This window comes from Caretta caretta, chromosome 1 (assembly GCF_965140235.1).
Source record: "Caretta caretta isolate rCarCar2 chromosome 1, rCarCar1.hap1, whole genome shotgun sequence".
Classification (NCBI taxonomy): Eukaryota; Metazoa; Chordata; order Testudines; family Cheloniidae; genus Caretta; species Caretta caretta.
The window spans coordinates 97,489,946-97,513,443 of NC_134206.1; the positions used below are offsets into that span (position 1 = coordinate 97,489,946).

A 23,498-nucleotide genomic window follows, 5' to 3' on the forward strand; every position below is an offset into this window, starting at 1 on the left:
TTTGAACTGGAAGAGCCTCACTCTATTCTTCTGCACTTCAGCAGTGTAATAGGGTAGCAGGGTTCATAACAATTGCATACAGAGATGCAGGGACTGTGTTGTCCCATCTTGATAGTAGGAAACAGAAACCTGCGTAAAGCTGCTGGGTACCTTCTGCTGACTTACTGTGGTAGATACAGCTTGTTACTTCCAGCAGCATAGAGAGGTGGGCACAAATCTCTGGTCAGAGAGAATTAGCTGCAGAGACACCAAGGTCCTGCAGGAAGCCCCAGGAACAGCCTTGCTTAGGGAGAAACCTCATGCTGAGTTATGTTCTGATCATGTGATTATTTGCATTACCAGTGAAGTCAAACTCTAGAAGAGGCTAAAAGTCTGACCTTCTAGGGCACGTGTAGACTGTTTGGAGCAGAATGGGACAGCAACCTGCGCACGGGCAAGGTTGATTGAACTTTTTCTAAGCCATCTCCAATAGATGGATCTCCCTCTATATCTGTAATAACGATGTTTCCAGAGCTGATTTTTCTAATGTTTACACCAAATATTCCTTTCTGTAGTTTAAGTTCTATATCTTTAGCTGTTCTTATTGACTGAGGAGAATAGTTCATCTGAATCCTCAGTACAACTTCACTTTTCATATTTATAGAGTTGTCTCCCCTTAGCCTTCTTTTCTCTATACTGATTATGCACCATACTCTTAACTTTCCTCACAGGTCTTCTTTTTCAAACCTTGTGTCATGTTTGATGCTCTCCTCTGAGCTTGCTCCAATTTACCTGTTTTTTTTTTAAATGTGGTGCTCAGCTTCAATGGAATATTCCAAGAGTAGTAGTCAGTAATGAGTGAGCAGAATAATTAGCCTGTTTGTTTGCACGTCCCTATTACAGCCCAGCACAGCTTTTGCCTTTTTCCCAACAGCACTGCGTTGTTGATTCTCTCAGGTTACATAATTCAGATCTTTCTTTGAAGTCCTACTGTTCCAAGAATCATTCCCCATTATATAGTTCTGAATTTAATAATTTCTTTCTGTACCAATCATATTTGCATTTGCCTTTAACTGAACCTTAGTTTACTGATTTGAATCTATTTCTCAATTTCTTTTTTAATTAAAATGATTTTATTAAAAAGGTGAGAGTATTACGTTTTTTCCCCTCCGCGTTTTTCTTTGAAACTGCTTAAGGCAAAGATAATAAAACATTAACCTACTATGCCGAACATTTATTACTTATTCAGGACCAGATTATCATTCAAAGAAACTGGCTAAAGATTCTGGCTTGCTCACTGCAGAGCATGCCTCATCTGGGTACATTTTTCTTTGCTTAATTTAATCCTATATTACCTAGTCCTACCTTCTTGATTACATTAAATCTCTCGTTTTGAACAGTTGTGGATGGTTTTCAGTTCATGACACTATTTCCTGTAGTTTTTTAGTCATTCTTTTAATTTTTCTGCAAAAAGTCAATTCTTCCAGCCCCTTAAACACTTTATTGCTCTTCTCTGAATTGTTCTTCACCAATTTCTCAGCAAACTGTATCAAGGTTATATGGTATTAGGGCCTGATCGAGCTCTCATTGAAGTCACTTGAAAGACTGCCATTGATTTCAGTGGAAGTTGGATTGGGCCCTTACGAAGCCAGCTAGTTTAACTTCTAAAGAATAAAGATCCTTCTTCATTTAAATATTCTTAACAACAAAACAAAAGGAAGAAAAACCCAAAATATTGAGAGCTGTTTGTAAAGAAAGTGCTTTCAAAAATGTTCAAGAGGCAACAAGGTACGTAATGGGTTTTAATATGGTACATAGTGGAGTTTGGATGGCAAGCTTTGAGGTTGGTTACTTAAGCACTGAAAAAATTGGATTAGATAAAATTCATTGTACTGTATAGAGGTTGAGAGGATAGATTTTTCTTTTCCAACTAATTTCAAATAGGAGGAAGGTAAATGGCATTGAAAATTAGGTAGGAATGACTTAATACCAAATACTGGTGTAAGTCAAAAGAACTCTACTTTTGTAGAGAAGTAGCGAAAGAGTTTTGCGAAAATGCATTTTGTAACTAGAGATGAGGGATTAAATGGAAATATCAAAGAACATTAGTGAGGAGACTAAAATCATTTGTATAAAGCCACATTGCACTATTGTGCCACCCTTTGGACAGAAAAGAAACTATCTATTAGTTCATTGCGGGGGAGAAAAAGTTCTATTCCTCTTTTGGGCAAAAGTGGAGGAAGATATCAGTAAAAGAAATTACCACATACAGACAAACTATATGGATTGAAATCTTAGAGGAAAGCCGGAAAAGCAACTGCTGTATCCCTGAACTTAAAGTGATGCACAATCATAAAGTTATGGACTGGAATGTAGGCAGTTTTGCCAAGAAGTCAGGGCAGGAGTCAGGTCTAGTGGGCGGAGCAGGCATCCAGGTTGAGGAATGAAGCTAAGGGTCAGCACCATAATCAACCGCTAGTTACCAGAGCCAGGGGTCAAGCCAGAGACAGAACCGGGAATTGAAGTGGAGGATCAGAGCAGAGGTCAGATGTCAAATACCAGCACCAAGGGTCAATTGAGGTAGGAGGACAGGCAAGGATCAAGCACAGAGCAGAAGCATGGTGGAAACCAGAGCAAAGGCAGGAGCAGAGCAGGAATCAGGAACAGGGTTGGATGTAAGAAGCACGGTCCAATATAGCCACAATCAGAAACCACCTTGTTGCAGCCTCAGACAGACTTCCTGTGCCTCCTTCTCGTTAAATAGTGTAGTTGGACCAGTGGAGCTGGGCAATCCTCCAATCAGAGCTCCTGTGGGAGGTGCCTTTGCAGGGCCTATTATCCCGGTAGCTTCTTAGCCCAAATGCTTTCAGTAGCCACTGGGTAGAGGCCAGGATGGGACAGCTGTCTGGCGACTACCAGCCCTGGGTTCAAAACTTAGGACATCACCCATAAAACGTTTAGCATCTATCAGCTCTTTTAATGGTGATGAGACAGACCAAAGACATTAAACCCCCAAAGTGGTGGTGTCAGATTTATTAAAGCACACATTTCCAATTCTAGACCTGATACGTTGTTGGATTGTGGGGGTCTGTAGTCAGCATGTTAATTGCACAAAACAACTGAAGCAATATGTGTCTGAATTTTAAAGTACTGATTTAGTTTTAAACCCCATTTTAGATTTTTATTAAGATTTTTTCATTGTTTAGAAATATTTAAGCGCAAGATATCAAGGAATGTATTTAACTATCTTGAAACAAAATAAACTTAATGTCTTGCATAAATTAGTTTTCTGTTTTTAGTGGATGGTTAATGATATTGATATGACAGAAAGTGTGTTTGGCTTTTTATCATGAGTGCCATAAGATGTGGAGTATAATTGCACTGGTGCATATTATATTGGTTTCAAGTGTCTTTTCCATCATACAGAATATTTTATCAAGTAAACAAGTTCTTACTATAGGTGTCAATTCTGGGTTGCGCTATTGGAGCTGAAATTTGGATATAATGTGACATTTCTACAATCAGCTTGATGCTTAATGGGAGGAAGGAGAGAAGCAATAATATAAGGATGATGAAAGGGAGATGTCAAAAGTCTAACCATTCCTTCATCCTCAGTCTTACCTGTTGATGGCCTGCTCTTGCTTCCCAGCTCTTCAAGGGAACGTTGGCTCTTCCTCCACCATTTTTGCAGGGGGAAAGACAAGGAAGTACCACCGTGCCCTAGGTGGTATTTTAGGATCTGGATAACTTTTCTTTCCCAGTTCTCGGTTTTCAGCACTGAAACTCAGAAATGTTCCTCTGGGTCCTGCTATGGTCCCTTTAACTTTAAAGCATGCAGAGGCTCAGATGCCCTTGAGTGCACAGTGCTATTTACACATTTCCATTCCCACACAAGGGAGTCTTAAGAAAAACATCTTCACAAACAAGGGAAGGGATTACCAAATGCAGCACTAAAACCCACAAATATGAAACCAGCAAAGCAGTAGACAATAACTTAAAGAGGAACAATTCCATGTGGTACAAAAACCAAACAAAAAGGTGGGTGAATTTAGATATGCCGCCTGGCCACTTTCCGTTTGGAACTACTACTGCTGTAGTTTTTTTTCGTAACAACTTACACATTTCAATATATCTGGTAAGAACATTAATGCTGACATTCTTCTGTGTTAAATATCTGTGCTATACCTTATATAATCTGAGTTTTGATTAGCATTCTTAAGTGCCAGTGTAAGACTGACAGACCCTAGTTGTCAGCAGGCAGGATTGAACCTGGGCCCTATGGAGCTAAATGCATAAGCCTCTACTGCATGAGCGGAAAGCCACATGGACCTTAGCTAAAGCTATAGCAGACTCATTAATCTCTAAGTGGTCTCAGTGCCAGGAGAGGGGCCAGAACACCACACCCAGGAGGTAGGTGGGTTACACTATTGTAATAATAACACATTTATAAAAACATTCAGGAGCTTCACAGAACAGTTTAAGGGTGTTCTCAGCAGTATGTTTCACTTCATATTAAAGTAGGCATTGTTGACATGGAAATAGTGTTCAGAATTAAGGCAAAAGTATGCTGTTTCTAAACTTTCCTCTGCTTCACATCAAACAGGGGTTTCTATTGAACTGCCCTATTCATCAATGCAGATTTACTATAAGTGGCTCACATGGACTTCTCGAACATACAATCCGGATACCACAGCACTATTGTCAAGAGGGGAGGGGGGGAAGGTAGGTTGTGGATGGGGAGGGTCCCTATTCCCTGTACTGAGCCCTGAGGTTGGGATGTAGGTTTTAGGGCTCTCCATGGAAGATTTGGAAGTTATAACGTTTGCCCTGAGCCTGGTGGGGAAGCGGAAGTATCAACTGGGAAGGGATGAGGAGACCACTGAGCCTGTAGCCTTTCTGAGCCAGATCATCTTAATGAAGAGACCAGCCTTGAACTGAGAAATAGGGAAGGGGAGGATGAGCAACCGGGGTTAGCAACTCTAATCTACTGCTCATCCTCACAGTTCAATATGGTTTTAAACTGGTAAAGCCCCCAGAGGGGTAGAGAAGGCGGTTTTCTCCCTAGATTCAGCCATCAGTAGGATCAGCTAGCAGCCCTTGGGAGATCAAGGGTCAAAAGATACTTGGCGGCTCCAGTCTATTCAGCAGCTTGTCTACCCAGGGCATCAGATAGGCATCAAATTTTGAAATGGCATCCACCTTCCGAAAGTCAATACAAAAACAGGGTAACCTGTCAGGTTTTGGCACCAACATGATGGAACTCCACCATTCGCTCTTGGATTCTTCAACTACCCTGATTTCCAACATAGCCTACAGCTCCTGGCAGACCATTTCCCACATCTTCTGCAGTACTGAGTGTGGGTTCTCCTGAACCTTCCTTCCCAGCTCAGAGGCTATGTGGTGCTGTACTACATGAACCCTGACCAGTTGACACTCAGGGCAGGAGGTGCAATAACCTTTGACCTCCACATGCACCCCCCCCCAACCAGTAAAACCTGAGCCCCACTCAATCCAGGGTCTTCTCATGCCCAAGGTGCCACCCCAAAGAGTATCGTATTGGCCACATGCAGCACCTGCCCCCAGAACCTCTTGGGGGCCAGTAGTTGAGCTTGGGTCTTGCCTGTTTGTGCATGTTGAGTCATCTGCTATAACCGTTCCTCCTGCAATTCAAAATAGGACCATAACCACCACGCCTACTGGGGATTAACTACCTCCCCATATACTTTGGTGTGCTGTTCATAGGCCTGGGTCAGCGTTGGATCCTCCTTCTGGGCACTGATAAAGTCCATCTCCGTAGTCAGTTCCTCCCAGTTTTGGGGTTTGTGAGCCTCTGCCTCCCTTTTGGTGGCTCTAGGGCCAAGTGGCCTTCTCCAGGGTCATCATCATCCCTTCCTTGATCCAGGTTCCCTGCCTCTGGAGGGTCTGGGTCCTTTCCCTGGTGACCTTCTTCTTCTCTGAATTTTTCAATCTCCCTGAATTCCTCCAGATCCTGCCCCAGGATAGCTGGGTACATGCAGGTCTGTGAGACCGCCAACTAGGGTGGATTTGATTTAAGTCACTAGTCAGGAAGACTCGATTAAATCATGGATTTCTACATAAAGTGCATTCTTGTTGCTTGTTATAACCTTAATACATAGTCTTCACAACTCAGATAGATGTAGGTTTCATTTTTAGAAGGTACACACTATACATTTTTAAAGTGATTGATTTTGAAAACTTTTCAGATTAGTTTTACAGCAATATCAGAAAATGAATGATTGTTTGGTTATTCCATTTACCAAAGGTAATTGAAGCAGCTAGTTCACCTCCCAATGATTTCATAAATATCTCCAATTCAACAGGTTAATATTTGGAGGATTTTCTTGCCATGCTGTATTAGGAGAACATCACCAGACAGACATTTAAATTGTTTTATTTAACTAAAACAACAACGTTATGTATTCTGGATTTTTTTCTTCTACAGCAAACATAATATTTTAACAAAACAAGCATATGAATTTTTGAATTTAGTTAAACATTCAAGTTTTTTAACTTCAGGTTTGTTTTTGTTAAAATTGTTTTTAACTAAAATAGTTAAATGAAATACTAAAAAAAATTAAATCAACTAGGTCAGCCAGGTCAACATGAGAAACTTAAAATATTGGCTTCTGCAGCTAACGCAGTCGTCTTCACCTTCATTTTCCTGTTTGTTCATAATCTGGAAAAGAAAAACAAGCTTTCCTGCTTTTTCAGGTCCCAAACCATTTCTCAAGTTGGAATGAATTAGTCCAAAGGAAGAAAATATTCTTGTTACACTGGCAGAAGAAGCTACTGCTGTTAAAAGTGAGATTATCACTTCAACAGTCTCTGAATCCAAGTGCTTAAGTGACTACCACCAGTTCATTGGTGTGACTTTCTTTAAAACATCATCAGCAAACGTATATTTCTTGAATAGTTCTTATTCCCTAACTGGGTCTCTTTTACGGCCTGCTGCCATTATAGGTTTTCCCTTCTAGTGAGAGAATGGTATGGTAGATCTCAAATCAATGAAGGCTACACTCAAAAAGACCTCAAGACTTCTGGAATATGCTGAAATATGCTGCTCAAACAGTTTCACTTTTGTTTCTACTGCCTGTCCCTCCCTTCTCACATTTATCTCCAGACGACTTCTCCTTGTCCAGATGTATTCCGCCCCCAACAATCTTCTATTCACTGAACTTTTTGAAATCTATGCAGAAGCCCATGGAATCCCATAAGATTGGGTCCCTAATCCACGAACTATTGGAACTCATTTACAAAACTTTTCTTCAACATTACCTAAATATATTGTCTCACACTATAGAATTAGAATTTATAATCCCTATTCCATGATGAGATATCTTTGAGCTATAATGTATCATCTTATCAAAAAAATCCAATTTAAATAAAACTGATTTTTTTGATTTTTTAAAATAAATCATTGATTTTTATTCACCCTGCCCCAAACCCGTACTATCCGGACATGCCCCCTTATCTCAAGTTCTGCGGCCCTCACGGGATACAGGTGCACATCACCCTGGATGTGGGGTAAATCATATCCACAACATTTCCCTTGTCTACCAGCTGTCTCCAACCATGGTCCAGCTGCACCTCGAGTCAATTAGCGTTGTCATGGGCACTCCATTGATCCACACCAGGATGGTCTATTTGGCAATCCCTTTCTTCCTGACCTCACTGAAAGCCACATCCCGCTATGGGGCAGCAGCCTTCCTCACAGCAGGGGACAAATCCACATTAGTAGGGGAGGGACAGAAGTTACACTAGATATATGGGCCAAAGCTAGGGAAGCACAGAGCATCTGAAATCAGAGAGAAGCCTGGGCTTGGGGCTTACATTGGTGACTATGGTGTGGAGCAGAACTCTTGTCACTCAGACCCATGTAGTCTAAAGCAATGTCTCTTAACTTTTTTGATACCAGGAACTGGCTTGCTGCTTTCCTAAACTGTGTCAGGAACGTCTTAGGTTTTTCTAGACCAGCATTGCTCAATGACAGGTCCATGGACTGGTGCCAGTCCCTATCTGAGCGAGGCATTCTCGGGCTGGCTGTGCAGGCTGAAAAGTGTTGCAGAGACGCACATCAGAGCCTTAGGCTGAGCACTCATTCACTGAATAAAAGGAAAATACATGACAAGAGACTCGGTATTTGTGGTTAGTTTTTGTTGTTCATCTTGCAGTTATATCTGTGTCATGTATTGAAAGTTATTTAGCAAAATATGTTAATTTATTTAGCTTGTTTGTATGTCTCACACACAGTTAAATTTAGTCTATATCCTGAGAAAACAATTTATTAACATATTTATGACTTTCCTGCAGGTATGAATTAGGAGCAGCTTTATTCATTGGATGGGCCGGAGCATCACTTTGCATAATTGGTGGAAGTATATTCTGCTTCTCAATAGCTGAAAACAGTAAATCCCCAAGGTACAGAACCCAAGTGGTTGCACTTATTTTATTGAAATAAATCAATATATTAGCAAATTTGTGATTAAATGTATAGAAAGGTAAGCTATACAGCTGGAGTTTGATTATGCTTTCAAAACAATTCTACAACCAGCTTTTGAAAAAGATTGTGCAAAAAAAAAAAAAAAAGAAAAGAATAGAATTTAAAGTTAATGTTTTTCTTTTAAGAAGTCACTACCAACATTCAGGAAAACCATTGTTTCAGATTACATGTACTTATAAAGTTGCTGCCATGTGTCAGAAACTAATGGAAAAGCAATCAGTTGCATAGTACAGCCAACATACCATATGTGCATTCTGAACAGATACATGTTGCCCCTTCATAACAGAAGTAACCCAAAGTTGCTTGACTGTTAGACGATGTACACCAGGATTCTGCAACCTTTGGCACACGGCCTATCAGTGTAATCCACTGGCGGGCTGCGAGACATTTTGTGTACGTTGACCGTCTGCAGGCACAGCCCCCTGCAGTTCCCACTGGCCTCAGTTCACCGTTCCCAGCCAATGGGAGCTGCGGGAAGTAGCGTGGGCTGCAGGGACGTGCTGGCTGCTGCTTCCCGCAGCTCCCATTGGCCAGGAACGGTAAACCGTGCCACTGGGAGCTGTGGGGGGTCGGGCCTGTGGACGGTCAACATCAGCGAAATGTCTTGCAGTCCGCAATCAGATTACCCTGATGGGCTGTGTGCTGAAGGTTGCTGATCCCTGATGTACACATTAATAAGGAGGTGGACTGAAGAAGAGGAAGATGTTGGAGGGGAAACTATGAAAGGTAGTAGATTAGATTGAAACAGATGAGGTTTACGTTAGAGAGCAGGAGTCTCTGCTGCCCTAAACAGAATGTTTTAATGCATAGCCACTGAGGTGTTGGTCTTGTTTGCTCCTCCTCTACTGGTGAGAGGTGGCAAAGTGAAATTGATAATAGGTCTGTTTTTTGCTGGGAGAAAGCACGCATTATTTTCCTAGTTTGAATATTTTTTTACACACTCACATATAATTGTTACCTGTTCATAGAATGAGCTGTAAATGGATAGCTTTTTGTCTTTCAGAATGGGGTACACATACAATGGAGCCACATCTGTGATGTCTTCTAGGACAAAGGTCCACAATAGTGCAGCAGATTTTAAATCACCAAAAGGCCCTCCAAAGCACTTTGACAAGAATGCTTATGTTTAATTGTACTGTTCTATGATACAAAGCCAGTTTTCAAATCAGTTTGTACAGTTCAGTCACAGAGTGATTTCCAGAAGAGTACCAGCATAATCACCACCAGGACAATGAATTTTTAAAATATTAACTTGCAGCATTTTACATATTGATGTAAATTTTCTTATACAATATTTTGAAATTTATGTTGGTATTATACATAAATTATATATCTGTAAATCACTTGCTGTTTTTGCTTTCTACAAAAAAATAAATAGGTTATTTACAGATAACAGTATGTCACCTACTTTATTTGTATGATATCAAATGCACAGTATCTAATGCAGTACATCACAGCAGCAGCATAGGAGCAGGTTCCAAAATAGGTTTAGTATTTGGAGACAGAAGTCAAGTTTTGTGCAGCTCCCTATGTGAAATTTTTCACCAGTGAGAAACAGTCATGTAGAGCCTGATTTTCAGAAGTGCTAAGCACCTTGCAAGTCCAGTTGAAGTCAACAGGGGCTAAGGTGATCAGCAGCTCTTAAAATCAGGTCCTTATTTCTCCCTTAGGGTGCCAGTGAACAGAGGAACAGGTGTGGAGGGAGGCAAGAGCCAATCATTCACATCCCACAGAAGCAAGAGAGAGACAGTTAGCAAGAGTTTAGGGGCTGGGGGAACCAGGGCTGACGAGGGAGCCTAGAGAAGAGAGTTGTGACCAGGATATTGGAGGGAGTCGGGGCAGACTGTGGGAGAATGGTGTGTTGAGTCTAAGGCAACTTGAAAGGAAATTTTGGGGGACAGAGTAACAGCACCTGAAGTCTTGGGGATTTGTGTGGAGGGATGGGGCAAGCTCCTCCATTCTGCTCCTCCCCACTTCAGCTTGTATCCTTTGAGCCTGCTGCCATCCCTCCTCCAGTCTACCACTACCCCAGCTGTCCCTCCCTCTGTTCCCCTTTTGTTCCTTACTGCAGCTGCTAGCAAGCCATTTGTTCTTCCATTTGCTTACTCCTCCTGCAGACTGGCTAGGTTCCAGGTACCAGAATGGCCCCCAGCAGCCACAAGAAGTGATTACAGGAAAAATCTGCCAGTGCCTGCAGACGACTTTGCAGGAGATTCCAGGATGGCTGTGGGAATGCATGAGAGGGCTGCCAAATGCATGAATGTCACATGTAAATTATGTGACGCGTGGTAACCCTGCTGGATGATCTTGAATTAGTTAGGCAAACATTTCTAAGATCTCAGTTAAGAGGGGGAGAGTGAGCAGCACTGTTTTTCTTTCCACTTGGAACTGTGACAATTTTCAAAAACAGTTATTTGTATGATGATTCAATGAGTCAGATTTATTTAAGAGATTATGAATGACCACAGCACACCTTTTGGACATATGCCCTATAATTAAGGCTCCATGTTTGTCACGGAGGTCACGGAAGTTATGGATTCCCTGACTTCTGCAGTGGCCGGTGCACCTGGCCAGAAGGCCACCTGAGCAGCTTGGGCAGCCCCTGGCCAGGTGCACCGGCCGCTGCCGAGGCAGTCTTGGGCCCCCCTCACCCTCCAGCAGCAGGAGTTTGGGTGTGGGGGGCAGCTCAGGGTTGGTGTGTGAGGCAGTGCTTATGTGGGGGGGCTCCCCAGAAGGGCAACAGAAACTCCCCATCCCTCAGCTCCTAGCTCCACATGCTGCGTCCGTCTGCAGGCACCGCCCCTGCAGCTCCCATTGGCTGCGGTTCCCAGCCAAGGGAGCTTGCAGAACCAGGGCTTTGGGCAGAACAGAGGCAGCATGTGGAGCTAGGAGCTAGGGTCGCTGCTTCCCAGGAGGCTGGTAGGGAGCCTGCCCCAGCCCCCCCTGCCGACTGTCACTCCTCCTGCCCCGAGCACCCGCAGCTCCCTCCAGCACCTGTGATGCCCCCCGGGCCACAACTCCCTCCCAAGTTTTAGTCAGGGGTATATAGTAAAAGTCATGGACAGGTCATGGGCCATGAATTTTTGTTTATTGCCCGTGACCTGTGCATGACTTTTACTAAAAATACCCGTGACTAAAACGTAGCCTTACCTATAATGAATTATAGTTTCTTCTTAAAAAATCAAACCCATACCCTTCTTGAGGTTTGGACAGGCAGAATGGCTAATTTTGATCTAAATCAGTTGCAGCCATCTGTATTTTCCTTTTTTCTCCAAGGTTTTTTTCATATCAAAGTAGGTAGGCATTAGTTTCAGCTCTGTGGTTCACATTCAATCCACACTGATCTCGTTTCATGTTAAGCTTACCTATAAGATGTTCTTCCTGACACCGGGGCCACTCCTGCAATCCTTTATTCAGGTTAGGGCTTATTCTCATTAACAGCTCTACTGAAGCAAATGGAACTGACATGACTACAGAGTATGGGTGACTCATAAGTAAGTGTCTGCAGTGTTAGGTGCACATTTAGAAGTGCCTTTAAATGATTATGCCAGCAATGGGGCCAAAGTCTGTCCTGATTTGCTCCCCGTTCAACCCCAAGAAAGATGGAACCCCAACCTACTGCCCTGAAGTCAATAGCAAAGTTCCCATTGAATTAAATAGGAGCAGGACTGGGTGTAGGATAAATCAGTCATTACTTATTGCAGTGGTCCCCCAACTTTTCATATTGTGCCCCCTTGCCCCTGTCTGCGCCACCTCCGGGGAGCCGGTCTGTGACCTGGGGGAAGGGGGAGATGCGGGAAAGGTGACTGAGGCTGGGGATGGGTCTGGGGCCAGGAGTGGAGCCGCAGCTAAGGGCGGGGTTGGGGGCAGAGGAGGGCGGGACTCGGGTGGTGCTCCTTCCCTGCCCTCCGTGGGAGCTGGCCCGGGCCCTGCTCTGCTCCCTTGAACGTTCCACCGCACCGCCTTAGGGGGTGCGTCCCACAGTTTGGGGACCACTGACTTATTGAGTTGTACTGATTCTCAAAGATTAAGTCACCAACAATAACAAAAAATGAAGACCTTCAGAGTTTCGGTGAACCTATTTTGGGAGGCAAGAGGATAAATATATAAAATATATCCTCAACAATCCTAGCTTTTAAAAACTCAACATTATAGAAAAGGAATAGCTTGTATTACATTGTAATTAAATAAAAAATAGGACATCTAAAAATACAGTACTAATCATTCAAGCTTTTTTAAATTTAGTGGTTTATTACTATTTAAATTCAAAAGCAGCTAAGTCTTTTTTTACGAAGGCAGCTACCTTGGGAAATTAATGCAACTGCAAGAGCAAAAGTTTATTGAATATAAAAACAAAAAAATACAATTAAGTGTTCAATGCCACATCTGTACCTTTCTTGTACCCGTTCAAGTTATCTAGCTATATTTTTATAATTTGTAGTTTTATATGAATATACATTAAAACCTATTCTAATAAGTAAAGCAGAAACACTTTCCCAGTATTAAGTTTCAAGGCATACACAACAAATCTGTAAACTATACCATTTTTCAGCCTTTGACACTTACTTTAAATCAGTGGTTCCCAAACTTGTTCGGCCGCTTGTGTAAGGAAAGACCCTGGCGGGCCGGGCCGGTTTGTTTACCTGCCGTGTCTGCAGGTTCGGCCGATCGCGGCTCCCAGTGGCCATGGTTCGCTGCTCCAGGACAATGGGAGCCGCTGGAAGCGGCAGCCAGTATGTCCCTCGGCCTGCGCCGCATCCAGCAGCTCCCATTGGCCTGGAGCAGTGAACCGCGGCCACTGGGAGCCGCGATCGGCCAAACCTGCGGACGCGGCAGGTAAACCAACCGGCCCGGCCCGCCAGGGGCTTTCCCTGCACAAGCGGCGGAACAAGTTTGGGAACCAGTGCTTTAAATCATGCTGGGAAATGTTAATATTTTAATACAAAGAAAAAGTTTATTTAAAATGTTCACATTTTTATATAAAGTTCAGGATAAAATATTAAAAAATTACACATTTTTTTTAAAAGGCTTTAAAAATACTGATAAGTAACATTCTGCAGGAAACGGTTTATTAGTTAATGCTTCTGGGCTTTTCTAGAAACTGGTTTCAGTCTTACAAAGAAACAATAGGGTGAAATCCTGGCCCTAGTGAAGTTCGTGGGAGTTCTGCCATTGACTTCAATTCAGCCAGGATTTCACTCCAAGTTTCTAAATACTGAAGGGCTGGTTACATGTATGTAAATCCCCTTGTAAACTGTTCAAGGTTAAAAGACACAAACATTTTGTAAACAACCTTCCTTATTATTAATGTACAATTGAAAAAAAATGAATAGGAGTCAGAATCTTTTAGACAAGGTCTTTAAATCTGTATTATGATCTAACAGAAATGTCTGCCATTTTGAATTGAACAGTTATATATCTGAAGAGTCACTCCAATCAGTTACAGTGACTAAGCTGCTTTTTAATGTGCTTGTTGTATCAGCATCATGAAATCCTGTTAACAAAATAAATGAAAAAAAATGAATTAGATGATAAAACTAAACTACAATCAATCATAATTCAGCATTATTTTCCTTCCAACTGACACACAGGGTGAAATACGGCCCCACTGAAATCAATTACAAAACTTCTATTGACTTCAGCGGGGCCAGGACTTCACCCACAGGAGGAAAATTATGAACAGCTATATATGAAGACTGCTTCCCTCATTACAATAGGGACCATGATACTAGCTGTCAGTGCTAATATTGCAGGCCTTTCTGAAAATGACTTAAATATCTTTTCTACACATAAAAATGATTATTTTAAAGTCCAACATCTTGGAACTGTCCAGGGCTAGAAGCAATTGTATGTATCCCCCACAGGAAATATAAGAATCTCTCCTTTCCAGTAGTATAAAGCTCCCTTTTCAGCCTGAGTCACAAGATATAAATCTTAAACTGCCAGAGGTCAAAGATTTAATATTATTCTCAAACCAGGTACTTTAGGGGGGAAATTCCACTTTTGGGAGGGGAAGGAGACTTTTTTTTCCCCAGACAGGTTATTTTAAAAGAAGATGACAGCAGCCTGAAGGTGCTCAGAGTCTTGGAATCTTAAGAGTCAATTTTGTATATTTTATATATACTTATGACAAAATAATTTTTTTAAAAGTTATTTACATTCCATTGTAATTAGATATTGTGACTAAAACATTTTTATACTACACTTAAGTTTTTCTTTAACTATATCAGGTGCTTAAATCCAATTTTCCCCTCAAATACTGTAAATGTTTGAATATGTTACCTTCCTCTTTAGGAATATTTGCCTTAGGAACACCCCAGGCATGTACCATTGATGCAGTATTTGATTCATTATTCTTTTGAACTGCAGTTCCCTTCTGCCCTCTCTCATCTTTTGCTAATAAGCAATTTTCTTCTTCTACAGATGATATATCCCAGTCATCATCATCAACTTCTGTGAACTAATAGGAAAAGAAAAAACGTGAGGGGTTTTTTTGTGAAAGAAGGGTTTTTTATTTTTATTTTCTGGAGTTCTTCTAAAGGTAGAATTGTTCATAAATCTACTTATGCAGATTTGGGAGGAGATTAGGAAGGGGGACTGTCATAAATACAAAGGGAAGGGTAACCACTGTGTGGAAGTGAAACCCTTCTAAAAGGTCCCCTAGTGCACATGCATCAAGTGCTGTATAGTCCTGTGTCATAGCACCTTACTTTTATGTTTCCTTTCTTTTTAAGCCTACACACACACACACACACACACACACTTTTAACCTATGAATATTCTGAATGCAGAAAGTTATGTTACTTCACTGTTAAGAGTTGCACAATTAAAAATAATAAAAAGTGAAAAGAACTGCAAAAGTTAAAGGGCCAAATGCTAAACTAGTGGAAATCAGCACAGTTCCATTGTATGAAGCTACATTGATTTACACCAGCTGAGGACTTAATGCAAAGATCACACTACAATGTTAGCTTGACAACAATGCACATCAAGTGTGTTTTATGGTATACCAGGCCTAATATAATGGGACCCTGATCCTTGACTGGGATTCCTAGGCACTACCATAATATAAATACTTCATTATTAATAAATAGCATATTAATTTCAATATTAGATTATATTACTTAAGAAAAACAAATGAACACATTATATGCTATACATGCAACTTGGCAGAGTTTAGATTCCTGCAGAAACTTATTTGCTCTTCTTGACTTCTTGTTTTTCAATTATGCAACCTTAACAATGTATTAAGGGCTTTTTAACATTTAAATTCCTTTATTTAAAGGGAAGTAGGGTGGAAAAGAGTGTTGAGGAAAAAAGGGGGGGAAGAATTAAAGATAACTGGGTTAAATAGTCACAGGACTTCTCTATATCTAAATTTTGGCACGATACCTATCTTTGTAGAATCTTCCCTCCCTAAGAATTAAAAACACACACAATATCAATTTCTCCCTTGCTTCCTAGCAGGTAAGAGTTCGGGGTTTTTTATTAGAATGCTGGGCTTGACAAATAGGGAGGAATTGGTTGTAAATCTAAAGGTGGAAAGCAATGTGGTTGAAAGTGATCATGATATGATAGATTTAATGACTGTAAGAAAAGGAAAAAAAAAGTGAGAGCAGCAGAATAAGAAGAATGATTTAAAAAAAGCAGACTAACAAACCCAGAAAACTGGTAGGTAAGGTCCCACAGGAAGAAAATCAAAGGGAAAAAGGAGTTGAGGAGAGCTGGCAGTTTCTCAAGGAGATAATATTAAAGGCACAACTGCAAACTATCCCATTGCGAAGGAAATATAGGAAGAATAGTAAGGGGGCAAATGGCTCCATGGGGAGCTCTTTAGTGCCTTGAAAATCAAAAAGAAATCCTATGAAAAGTGGAAACACGGACAAAATCAGAAAGGTTAAGGGACAAAATGAGTTAAACCTAGCAAGAGACATAAAAGGCAATAAGAAGAGGTTGCAACATTTGGAGCAACAGAAAGTCTAAGGAAAATGTATGTCCGCTATTTATCAGGGAAGAAGAGCTAATAACTAATGAAATCAAGAAGGAGGAAATGTTTAATGCCTATTTAGCTTCACTAAAAAGGTTAATGGTGATCAGATACTCAACATAATTAATATTAACAATAAGTCAAAATCGGGAAAGAACAGGTTAAAGAGTCTTGAGATAAGTTAACTTAAGAACATAAGAACGGACATACTGGGTCACACCAAATGTCCAGCTAGCCCAGTATCCTGTCTAATGTCCAATGCCAGGTGACCCAGAGGTAATGAATGGAACAGGTAGTCATCAAGTGATCCATTCCCTGTCACGCATTCCCAGCTTCTGGCAAACAGAGGGTAGAGACACCATCCCTGCCCATCCTGGCTGACAGCCATTGATGGACCTATCCGCCATGAATTTATCTAGTTCTATTTTGAACCCTGTTATTGTCTTGACCTTCACAACATCCTCTCACAAAGAGTTCCAAAGGTTGACTGTGAATTGTGTGAAGAAATACTTCCTTTTGTTTTAAACCTGCTGCCTATTAAATTCCTTTGGTGACCCCTAGTTCTTGTGTTATGAGGAGGAGTAAATAGCTGTATTAAGTCAGCAGAGCCTGATAAATTCATACCCTAGGATGAATTGTAAGGAATTTAAGAAATTAAGGAACTAGCTGAAGCAATCTCGGAACCATTAGTGATTATCTTTGAGAACTCCTGGAAGATGGGTAAGGTCCCACTGGACTGGAGAAGGGCAAACATAGTATCTATTTTTAAAAAGGGGAACACAGAGGACCTGGGGAATTACTGACCCATCAGCCTAACTCTGATACCTGGAAAGCTACTGGAACAAATTATTAAACTATCGATTTCTAAGCACCTCGAGCACAACAGGATAATAAGGAATAGCTAGCATGGATTTGTCAAGAACAAATTATGCCAAACCAATCTAATTTTCTTCTTTGACAGGGTTACTTGTCTAGTGGATAGTTGGGAAGCAGTAGATGTGATATATCTTAATTTTCGTAAGGCTTTCATTGCAGTCCCACATGACATTCTCATAAGCAAACAAGGGAAATGTGGTCTAGATGAAATTACTATATGGTGGGTGCACAACTGGCTGAAAGACCGTATTCAAAGACTAGTTATCAATAGTTTGCTGTGAAATTGGGAGGTTGTATCTAGTGGGGTCCCGCAGAGGTCAGTCCTGGGTCCAGAACTATTCAATATTTTCATTAATTACTTGAATAATGGAATCAATAATGCAGACGACACCAAGCTGGGAGGGGTGGCAAGCATTTTGGAGAACAGAACTAGAATTCAAAATAACCTTGACAAATTGGACAACTGGTCTGAATTCAGCAATGTGAAATTCAATAAAGACAAGTGCAAAGTACTTCACTTGGGAAGGAAAAATAAAATGCATAACTAGAAAATGGGGAATAACTTGCTAGGTGGCAGTATAGCTGGAAAGGATCGGGGGTTACAGTGCATCACAAATTGAATGAGAGTCCTCAATGTGATGCACTTGCTAATATCATTCTGGGGTGTATTAACAGGAGTGCTGTATGTAAGACATGGGAGATAAAAGTCCCTCTCTACTCGGCACTGATGTGTCCAGTTCTGGGCACCGTACTTTGGGAAAGATGTGGACAAACTGGAGAGAGTCCGGATGAGAGCAAAAAATATGATAAAAGGTTTAGCAACTCTGACCTATGAGAAAAAGTTTAAAAAATTGGAAATGTTTAGTCTTGAGAAAAGAAGACTGAGAGGGAGACTTGATAACAGTTTTCAAATATATTAAGATCTGTTATAAAGAGGACTGTGATCAATTCTTCTCTGTGACCACTGAAGGTAAGAAAAGAAGCAATGGGCTTTATCAGCAGCAAGGGAAATTTAGGTTAGAGAGTTGCAAAAATTTCAAACTACAAGGGTAGTTAAGCTCTGGAATAGGTTTCCAATGGAGGTTGTGAAGTCCCCATCATTGGAGGTTTTTACGAACAGGTTGGACAAACATCTGTAAGTGATGGTGCAGGTTTACTTGGTCCTGCTTCAGTGCAGTGGGCTGGGGTTCATGACTTCTCAAGATCTTTTCCAGTCCTATATTTCTATAAGAGGAACTTACTGAGAAAAAGCCAAGTCAAAAAGATGAGACTGTACTTCATTCTGGATGTAGTAAGGTTCGTGATCATTCTTATCACTTTGGCTAGGGAGTTACACAGTCTACGACCAGCTCCTAAAAAAAATTCTGTCTCTTGTGCATTCCCCTATTTATTATTCCCCTATTTATCAACAGTCTTGTGGTTCTAGTGAAATGTAGCTGTCATTGGAGGGCAACAAATATTCCCCTATTTATCAACAGTCTTGTGGTTCTAGTGAAATGTAGCTGTCATTGGAGGACACAGCTGTGGGGGAGAGAGGTGATTTCTCACATAGCACCAATCCCATGAGGGACTCTGAATGTCCCCCCACAGAAAATGAATTCAGTGGCTTAGTTAGGCCAGTGCCCATTTTGTTAAGAAGCAAGAGTTAGAAGCTATTAGCCAATAATAAAAGATGATAATAATAAATGATAATTATAATAATAATAATGATAAAAATAATAAAACCCACATGCAGTGCACCTCTCTTGAAATGCAAAAAGTCTGATGTAGTGCCACTTTTTTGTAACATGTCAGCCAAGCAACTTTTAACATTCATAACTTCATTACTTTCAAGCCAATAGTTTTCAGTGTGACAGATCTGCTCACTGTGCTGTATTAACATACCAAATTTCAGTGTGTGTGAAAATGGTGTGGTAATAATGGGAAAGGTGTATTCAGACAAATTCAAAACTGGCGGAGTAGATTTTCCTCAAATATTCATTCCCTTAAACCCCATACAATTACATTCATGGTATTCAGGAAGTCTGGCTAGAGGCAAAAGGAGATGTAAAATAGGATCATTTTAACTGTAAAACATTTCTAAAATAGTTTCTGCAAAATGATACGTACAGAATACATAATAGTGTGGTGTAGTATAAAGGCCTACCAGTACTCATTTGGGATGAACTACACCATTCATTAAAAAGAAAAGGAGTACTTGTGGCACCTTAGAGACGAACCAATTTATTTGAGCATGAGCTTTCGTGAGCTACAGCTCACTTCATTGGATGCATACCATGGAAACTGCAGAAGACATTATATACACACAGAGACCATGAAACAATACCTCCTCCCACCCCACTGTCCTGCTGGTAATAGCTTATCTAAAGTGATCATCAAGTTGGGCCATTTCCAGCACAAATCCAGGTTTTCTCACCCTCCGCCCCCCCCCCCCCCCCCGCCCCACAAACTCACTCTCCTGCTGGTAATAGCCCATCCAAAGTGACCACTCTCCCTACAATGTGCATGATAATCAAGGTGGGCCATTTCCAGCACAAATCCAGGTTTTCTCACCCCCCCCCACCCCCATACACACACAAACTCACTCTCCTGCTGGTAATAGCTTATCTAAAGTGATCATCAAGTTGGGCCATTTCCAGCACAAATCCAGGTTTTCTCACCCTCCGCCCCCCCCCCCCACAAACTCACTCTCCTGCTGGTAATAGCCCATCCAAAGTGACCACTTTGGATAAGCTATTACCAGCAGGAGAGTGAGTTTGTGTGTGTGGTTTTTGGAGGGGGGTGAGGGAGTGAGAGAACCTGGATTTGTGCAGGAAATGGCCCACCTTGATTATCATACACATTGTGAAGAGAGTGGTCACTTTGGATGGGCTATTACCAGCAGGAGAGTGAGTTTGTGGGGGGGAAGGTGGAGGGTGAGAAAACCTGGATTTGTGCTGGAAATGGCCCAACTTGATGATCACTTTAGATAACCTATTACCAGCAGGACAGTGGGGTGGGAGGAGGTATTGTTTCATGGTCTCTGTGTGTATATAATGTCTTCTGCAGTTTCCATGGTATGCATCCGATGAAGTGAGCTGTAGCTCACGAAAGCTCATGCTCAAATAAATTGGTTCGTCTCTAAGGTGCCACAAGTACTCCTTTTCTTTTTGTGAATACAGACTAACACGGCTGTTACTCTGAAATACACCATTCATTAGTGCAGCCACCCCAAACTTATGTTGATTAAGGTAGGATTTTCAGAATCATAGAATCTCAGGGTTGGAAGGGACCTCAGGAGGTCATCTAGTCCAACGCCCTGCTCAAAGCAGGACCAATCCCCAATTTTTGCCCCAGATCCCTAAATGGCCCCCTCAAGGATTGAACTCACAACCCTGGGTTTAGCTGGCCAATGCTCAAACCACTGAGCTATCCCTCCCCTCCCATTTCAGTATGCCCCTGAGTGCCTAACTCTCACAGCCTTCTTTGAAAACCGCAGCCAAAATTTAAATCATGCAATACATCATGTGTATTCATACAAATACAGCTAGACAGAGAAAAACACACATGCATGAACACACATAACCACACAGGAGTATGGAATATATAAAGAGTCTGGAACAACTACAAAAGTGACAAAGCCCTGTGTAAGTCAGGCAGCTCATTGTAAACTTGTGCCACTAAAACCTTTACACCACAATTCACCAACAGGTGTTCAGTATATGCCAAATATGTTACAGAAAAACTAATTTCCAAAAGCTCTAGAGTGTTTTAAATATTTGTTACAGGAATTATTTTTCTACATCCCTTTGCTTCTAAAGCCAAACTCCCCTAGGACTACGTCTAATGGTACAGGGCTCTGTACAAGGACTTAAAAATCTTTAAATATACCCTAATTTACCTTTTCAGTACCCCAGCTGTGACAATTTTATGCTCTAATATATTGGGCCCTTGCAGGACTAGCCCTATTAAACTGGAAACACACTTTGGAAATAACATTGGGCACTTTCTTCAACATTACCTCATCCAGACAGATGGTAGTGAAGGGGAATAGATGACAGACTGCAAATTCTCCAACCTACAGGCAGAGACAATTGAATAAAAGACCATCTTGATGGTCTATCATAATAAGGGAACTAAGCATAATGGTTTGGAATGAAGAGGTAAAGTTGCCTCAGTATCAATTTTAAATATTAGGAGGGAAGTCTATTCTTGGTCTAGACCATACATTTCCATATCACCATGAAGAATCTACATAACAAAGGAATGGGAACCTATAGACTGAGACTCAATTTTCTCCTGAATGGCTCAGAATGCTGAAGTCTGCCCTTTAGGGATACTCTAAGCCAATTCATTTTCCGCCCAATCTACCCAATTAATTTTAGGATCTGAGATGTCAGAAAGACCTAGTCTCATACACTTTTGAGAAGCACCATTTGGAGAACATCCTCCAGGAATGGTAGAAAAACGGTTACTAACCTTTCTGTAACTGTTGTTCTTTGAGATGTGTTGCACACGTCCACTCCAATATAGGTGTGTGCATGCGCCGAGCACAGTTGCTGGCATTTTTTCCCTTCATGGTATCTGTTGGGTCAGCTCTAGTGTCTCCGGCATCGTGTGATCATCGCGTTGGTATAAAGAGCAATGCCGACCCTACTCCTCTTCAGTTTCTTCTTGCTGACCATCTCCGAGAGAGGGGATGGAGGGAGGGTTTTGGAATGGTCATGTGCAACACATCTCAAAGAACAACAGTTACAGAAAGGTTAGTAGCAGTTTTTCTTCTTTGAGTACTTGCCCATGTCCATTCAATGTAGGTAACTCACAAGCAGCTGCGCTGGAGGTGGGTTCGGAGATTAAAGACATGCCGACTGTAACGCAGCTTGGCCGAAGCCAGCATCATCTCTGGCCTGTTGCATAATGGGGTAGTATGTCTTGAACATGTGAACTGACAACCAAGTTGCCACCCTGAAGATCTCCTGAATTGGAACTTGTGCCAAAAAAGCGACAGAGGAGGCTTTAGACCTTGTAGAACGTGCCATTAGGTTAGCTGGGGGCATAATATGCGCGAGCTCATAACATGCTCTGATACATGAGGTAATTCACGACCAGAGTTTCTGTGCAGAAATGGGGAGATCTTTCATTCTTTCTGCGATTGCTATGAATAGCTGAGTGGATCTGCAGAACAGTTAGGTTCTTTGTATGTAAAAAGACAGGGCATGCTGAACATCCAGTGAATGGAGACGCTGTTCTTCTCTATTCACATGTGGCTTAGGATAGAACATTGGCAGAAAAATAGCTTGATTGCAATGGAATTGTGAGGCCACTTTTGGAATGAATGACGGGTGTGGTCTCAACTGGTGACATTGCAATCCCCTATGTTTTGGATCCAGTTTAACCCCCTGTTCAAAGCATCCAGGAAATAGGAAAGGCAGTTGGAGAACAAGGAGGTAAGTCGCATCCAAAACATAGGGAATTGTGATTTCAACCACAAGTGTCTCATCAAAACAAGTGGTTGGATGACCTGAAGTGTTTGGGGGCCAACTGCATTGGGCCTGTCGAGGAATAATGGGAAGGAATTGGCATGTTCCTCCTCACGGGTTCCAGAAGAGCCACTTCATGGTAGGCAGACCCCATGGATATGATGGCCGGGCGCCCAGTGGTACTGAAGAACTCAGTGCCAAAGTGGGGTAAGAATGGCCCGGGGAGCAGCTAGGCTGGCTGCGTCTATGGGGGGAATACGATCCCTCTTCGAAGTCCAATGATTATGAGCTGCACTACAGAGACCAGGGCGGTTCCGTGCCACTCAGTGCCGGAGAGGGTTGCCGCAGGAGATCATGCAGTGAGGGTTTTCCCTTGGAAAGCTGTCACGGTACCAGGTGAGGAGCTGGTGGTGATTCCTTTACAACTGGGGGCACCAGTGGTGTTGGGTCCTGACTCTCTGGTGAGTCTGGTACTGGCAGAGTTAGAAGGTCCCTTGTCGCAGTGAAGGCTTCAGGAGTCAATGGCACCATAAACTGGCTGGTGCGCTGACCCAGAGTAAGCGTCAGAGTGCTGCAGTGGTTTGGGTGTGGGTACCTGATGGTGAGGCTCCGAGGATGAAGAGTGGCCCGCCATGGGGTCGCGCTTTCTCCCTAGTCCTTCGGCATCCTAAATCTG

The 23,498-nt window shown here is 41.9% G+C and overlaps 2 protein-coding genes across 9 annotated transcripts in view; one reads left to right on the forward strand and one right to left on the reverse strand.

Moving 5' to 3' along the window:
• The window catches only part of CLDN10 (claudin 10), a 120,281-nt gene extending 110,388 nt beyond the window's left edge, over positions 1 to 9,893 (forward strand). For all 3 annotated transcript variants that reach the window (XM_048853455.2, XM_048853475.2, XM_048853466.2), the window contains 2 exons: positions 8,311 to 8,418; positions 9,504 to 9,893. In XM_048853455.2, the coding sequence (XP_048709412.1) occupies positions 8,311 to 8,418; positions 9,504 to 9,630 (235 nt within the window). In that variant the 3' untranslated portion in view covers positions 9,631 to 9,893. The remainder of the gene's footprint in view (positions 1 to 8,310; positions 8,419 to 9,503) is intronic.
• Positions 9,894 to 13,844: 3,951 nt separating this feature from the next.
• Positions 13,845 to 23,498, reverse strand: part of DZIP1 (DAZ interacting zinc finger protein 1) — an 86,260-nt gene continuing 76,606 nt past the window's right edge. For all 6 annotated transcript variants that reach the window (XM_048853407.2, XM_048853417.2, XM_048853435.2 and 3 more), the window contains 2 exons: positions 14,783 to 14,960; positions 13,845 to 13,994 (listed from right to left, as the gene is read on the reverse strand). In XM_048853407.2, coding sequence (XP_048709364.2) covers positions 13,912 to 13,994; positions 14,783 to 14,960 — 261 coding nt within the window. In that variant the 3' untranslated portion in view covers positions 13,845 to 13,911. The remainder of the gene's footprint in view (positions 13,995 to 14,782; positions 14,961 to 23,498) is intronic.